General features: G+C 32.5%; 1 protein-coding gene across 1 annotated transcript in view; it reads right to left on the reverse strand.

Moving 5' to 3' along the window:
• Nucleotides 1-4,678, reverse strand: part of LOC100637079 (uncharacterized) — an 8,626-nt gene extending 3,948 nt beyond the window's left edge. Inside the window, exons 1-18 of the mRNA XM_019995528.1 lie at nucleotides 4,564-4,678; nucleotides 4,235-4,510; nucleotides 3,372-3,446; nucleotides 2,661-3,222; nucleotides 2,450-2,471; nucleotides 2,359-2,397; nucleotides 2,176-2,244; nucleotides 2,082-2,129; nucleotides 1,965-2,015; nucleotides 1,783-1,921; nucleotides 1,535-1,735; nucleotides 1,386-1,492; nucleotides 1,241-1,345; nucleotides 1,083-1,181; nucleotides 926-1,037; nucleotides 814-872; nucleotides 669-773; nucleotides 511-609 (exon numbers count right to left, since the gene is read on the reverse strand). Of these exons, the coding sequence (XP_019851087.1) occupies nucleotides 511-609; nucleotides 669-773; nucleotides 814-872; nucleotides 926-1,037; nucleotides 1,083-1,181; nucleotides 1,241-1,345; nucleotides 1,386-1,492; nucleotides 1,535-1,735; nucleotides 1,783-1,921; nucleotides 1,965-2,015; nucleotides 2,082-2,129; nucleotides 2,176-2,244; nucleotides 2,359-2,397; nucleotides 2,450-2,471; nucleotides 2,661-3,222; nucleotides 3,372-3,446; nucleotides 4,235-4,510; nucleotides 4,564-4,588 (2,193 nt within the window). The 5' untranslated portion in view covers nucleotides 4,589-4,678. The remainder of the gene's footprint in view (nucleotides 1-510; nucleotides 610-668; nucleotides 774-813; nucleotides 873-925; nucleotides 1,038-1,082; nucleotides 1,182-1,240; nucleotides 1,346-1,385; nucleotides 1,493-1,534; nucleotides 1,736-1,782; nucleotides 1,922-1,964; nucleotides 2,016-2,081; nucleotides 2,130-2,175; nucleotides 2,245-2,358; nucleotides 2,398-2,449; nucleotides 2,472-2,660; nucleotides 3,223-3,371; nucleotides 3,447-4,234; nucleotides 4,511-4,563) is intronic.
• Nucleotides 4,679-4,946: the final 268 nt, after the last annotated feature.

Consider the following 4,946-nt stretch of genomic DNA (forward strand, 5'->3'; position numbering starts at 1 on the left):
CATGATACAGCTGGAAAAGTACTTTTTCAAAGGCCAGTTTTGTGTACCTGTGGCAGATTCAGATATGACTCTTTTCTTGTATTATTTTGTAATATAATAGTTTCATGATCACTGTATGAGAATGTACTGGTTATTTTGTTATTCTAGTCTTTATTTTATTTACACAATTTTTATACATGAGTGTAGTAAGGCTAATATACGGAGCAGAATGGGTTATTAAACCAAGAGTAATTAATTTAAATTTATAACAAGCCTATAAATTGATTTCCAGTCCGTAACCAATCCAATACAGTTATGTTGGTCTATTATATCCCGTATAGCAGGAAATTTTCGAGGGAGTTAAATTTAGCGAATTGCTAAACTTTGGTGATTGGCAGATTTTAACTTGGCAAATTTGTGGCCATGCGCCATAAAGCATGTGCATAATGGCTCAAAATGGCAAATTTTATTTTGGCAAATGGCTATTAGAATGCCAAATTTAATTGCCTCCAAATTTTCCCACTATGGTACCTCATCAAGATCCAAGGATTGCTCCATTACATCATCATCATAAAAATATTTAACTAAACGACATCTCTCAATAGGAATATGAGGAGCTAACTTCATTAACTGAGAAAAAAATGAGAAAAAAGAATGAATAAATACATGTTCACCTAAAATTAACAAACCTCATAAGCTTTAATCAGTACTATGGGTAGTAATTCATCTTTATGTACTTCAAGTATTGAGTCCATTAATTCTCCAGTAACAGGATGATTGCAATACAAGGTGAACTAATTAAAAGAGTAACTATCATTGCCTGATTTCACTTACTAAACATATTGGATCCTTTGTTTCATTATTCAGACTATCATACTCAATCCTATTATTTCCTACGCCATTAAATACATGTACATGCATTGTTATGGTAACAAATCACATTCACCTCCTTCATTGTATCTATTAGAAATTTTATTTTCTTCACAAGTTTCTATAAATAATTCAAAAGGATAATGTCTAGTCCCATCCACAATTTGTCCAATAGTTTGATACTGAAACTAAAATAACAATAACAACAGGATACACAAAAATGACCTATATACCTCATCAAGATCCAAGGATTGCTCCATTACATCATCATCATAAGAATATTTAACTAAACGACATCTCTCAATAGGAATATGAGGAGCTAACTCCATCAACTGAGAAAGAAATGAGAAAAAAGAATGAATAAATACATGTTCAACTAAAATTAATAAACCTCATAAGCTTTATCCAGCACTGTGGGTAGTAGTTCATCTTTATGTACTTTAAGTATTGAGTCCATAAATTCTCCAGTAACAGGATGATTACAATACAATGTGAACTAATTAAAAGAGTAACTATCATTGTCTGATTTTACTTACTAAACATATTTGATCTTTTGTTTCATCATTCAGACTATCATACTCAATCTCTTTATCACTAGTCTCTTTATCTCCTGCAGCACCCTCAGTCTCTTTATCTTTCAAATCTATTAATAATTATATCACCAATCAAATGATGACAATAAAACCTTTAATATCTTTTATAATCTTCTCTTTGTGTTCTCTTTTAGTAATTAGTTCCATATTCTTTAATGTTATTTTTTCTTGTAATTCCACTATTATTCTTTTATTATCTACTAATCGCTGATAGTCTGGATTTGTCATTGCTTTAAGATGAAATTTGCAGTCATCAATTTCAAAAGTCATTCCTCTTCTCACTTTACTAGCAGCTTTAATTACTCATAATTATTATTATAATTAATAAAGCTACTCTAACCTGAATCAGTGTGACTAGTAAGTGATCTCAAATACCCAGCCTTCATTTTTGATAATTTGTCTGATAATTCTTTGCTTTCTTTTTGTATCTCATTAAACTGAGACCTCAATGCAGTAAACTCTTCGTCAAGTGGTTCTTCCTATTAATAACTATTATAATTAATACAAACTACTGAGATATACTTCAACTTCTTTAAATGATTCAGTATCACTTTGAACAAACAATGATTCTTCCTAATAAATAAATCGTTACATTTACATAAATAAAATACATAATCAATTTAAGGTTAAACTTTTAACCTCGGGTACTTGAGTCATTGATATTTCTCGTTTCAATTCAATCAGTTCCTACAAATACATTGCATTGCACAGTCTGGCAGTACGGCATATATACCTTCTCTTTGCTGCTGATAGCATCTCTTAGTTTATATTCAGCTTCTTCAAGTATAATATAAGAAATAACCTGTACATATAATAATTAAGATAATCATTACCCGAGACACACGTAAGCGTGATCGGGGGTAAAGCAGTAGTCCTATCTGTGTGTGTAAAGTAAAGTAATGATACATTAACTGACCTCAGTATGTTGTAGTAAGTCTCTACGTTCTTTTTGTTCCTGTACATAACAATGATAAAATAATATTCAACTATTTATGCATATCATTTACCTTTTGTATAACATCTTGTCTCCTCCATAATGTTAAGTTACCAATAGTCAGTTTCTTTAATCCTTGTCCCATTAGTATATGAATATTCTCTATCATCCTCAATACAGTAAACCCAACATCAGAGGAAGAAAAGAAGCAAGTGACAGATATTGAATTTGTTTGTTTTATATAGTCAATCTTCAATAGTTTACCGGATGCTTTTGCAAGGAGCTCCTCAATATCTTTGAGTAAATGTTCCTCAGGCTCCCAATCAAGGACAAAAGTAACTGTTTCACATTGAAGATGAGGAATGATGGCGAATCTTTCCTTCAAACAAAGACTGATGGAGAGTGAGTTGCAGAATTCCTTTAACTCTGTTTTATATGCCTTAATGTGTACATCTGCTTCAGTGATCTTCATCTCATCTACTACAGTATGAAGGAGTGCAATATTAGTCAGTGAACACTCATTTTGAATAATATGCAAGAGACTAGAAATATCCCGACACTTCTTCACTTTTTTACTAAGAACAGTGCCACAACAAGACAAAAGCTCCTTTATATCTTTTAGCGAACAGCGCTTCTGTTTAATAATCTTGCACACATTGTAAAACATCCTTCCGTAAGACATTCTAATTGAGATAAAGTCCTCCAGTAAGCCTTTTGAAACAGGAACATGTACTTCAACTATAAAAGATATTACTAGCTTTGTAGTATGTAAAAGGTGGATACCTTGAAGTGATAAAGGCTGTGAAGATAAATTGCTAGCAGCTGTTGCATTAGAAGGAGATGTGTCTATATATTAAAGAATAAAATAATGATACACTTTTATTATTATACATGCTTACCAGATTGTGTTATCTTGGTTTGATCGGCAGTACTTGTATTATCTATAGTGATATTATTGAATGTACATGTGTTATCATTTTATTAATAATTATTACCTTGTAAAACTACTATATCATGATCTTTAATAGTCTCAGGAACCACACTCACTTCAGGAGTAGGAAAATACTTACCTAAACCAGGGATATTCTATTATATTATTAGTCTATTATATCCCTGCCTAAACACATAATAATAAACAAACAACTGCCATAATATACCATTATAGCACTTTATTTTGGCAATTTTGCTAATAAACTGTAATTGGTGGTTTTTAATTTGGTGATTTTTGTGTACAATGCATTACTGATCATGCACTTTAATATTGGTAATTTTGCTGGTAGATCGCCAGTCGCCAAAATAAAACTTCAGTGCTATAAACAATATCAGTTTTAATAGGAAACTAAAATTTGATTTACATAGATTGATTCACATTTCCCACCCACAATATGCACACATAACAATGAATAATACAGGCCACCCACATCAGCCTTATCTATGTAATGGGAAACTATAATTTGAGTAGCCCTTATCAACACATTTCAAAAAAGATACAGTGGCTATTATTATGATACTCACTAATATCATCCAGTATAGTTTGTCCCAGTGATACATTAGTACTGATTGTACACAATACATTAGCAAATGTATGTAAACTGTTGGGATCAGTTTGAACAGCTTCTTTGACAGCAGTTAATAGAGCCTCACGTTGATTAGGAATAGAGGGACTAGCTGACACCACTCTACTAACTGCTTCTTGTGTTAACATATGTTCACCATAAAGTAACCAAGCAATACTAACAGAATCACAAAGAGACTGAGACAGGACAGTATGACGATTATTAAAAATATTAATAAGAACATGATGTTCTATGATAGAAAATACAATGATTATAGCTACATACAGTTATGGTTGACTCACTTAACTTCTCAGCTACAGCAGTTTTATTCATAGATTGTAGAGCATCTGACAGTGAGTCCAAGTTGGCTCCTCCTCTACTGTCAACATCATCAGCTCTATCTAACCATTGGGAGAGGCACTCTGTCATACACCGAGATACATCATGAGGATGATTCTTTTCTATTGCATCCAGTGTATTCTTCTTTAGTCCTATTCTCAGTCCAAGCTCATACCACTTTGTTTCTGGAAAGCCACATATCTTCAATAAGTCAATAACATCAATCAAGTCGCTAATGTCTAAAAACAAGCGTAACAGTGTATGTCAAATTTTTTTATTACATCATCAATACCTAAACAAGTTTGACCAGTAGCCATAGTTCTACTGAAATAAGTGGGCCCTGAGGCCAGGGCCTCAGAACAGCAACAACTTTTCTCTTGCTCGAGCTATAACGCTTTGCAAATTTGGGTGTGGCAGCATTTTTTAAGTGCACGTGGGCGTTAAATGACACTTCACAAAAATGCAGTAGCTGATCACAATTGTATGACAAAAAGTCTACAGTTATAGGTATTTCTAGTACATTATATGTACATTTAAGTAATACATTATGTACCATTAACTGACTGTACATATACATGATGAAACTTGAGGTGGCCTTGCTTCCTCTGCCTCTTATCTCTCTTTATCTGTTGAATTGCAAGCTACTGTAGCATAATGGATGCATTTGCAGCATGT

Source organism: Amphimedon queenslandica, unplaced genomic scaffold (genome assembly GCF_000090795.2).
Source record: "Amphimedon queenslandica unplaced genomic scaffold, v1.1 AMPQUscaffold_13439, whole genome shotgun sequence".
Taxonomy (NCBI): Eukaryota; Metazoa; Porifera; class Demospongiae; order Haplosclerida; family Niphatidae; genus Amphimedon; species Amphimedon queenslandica.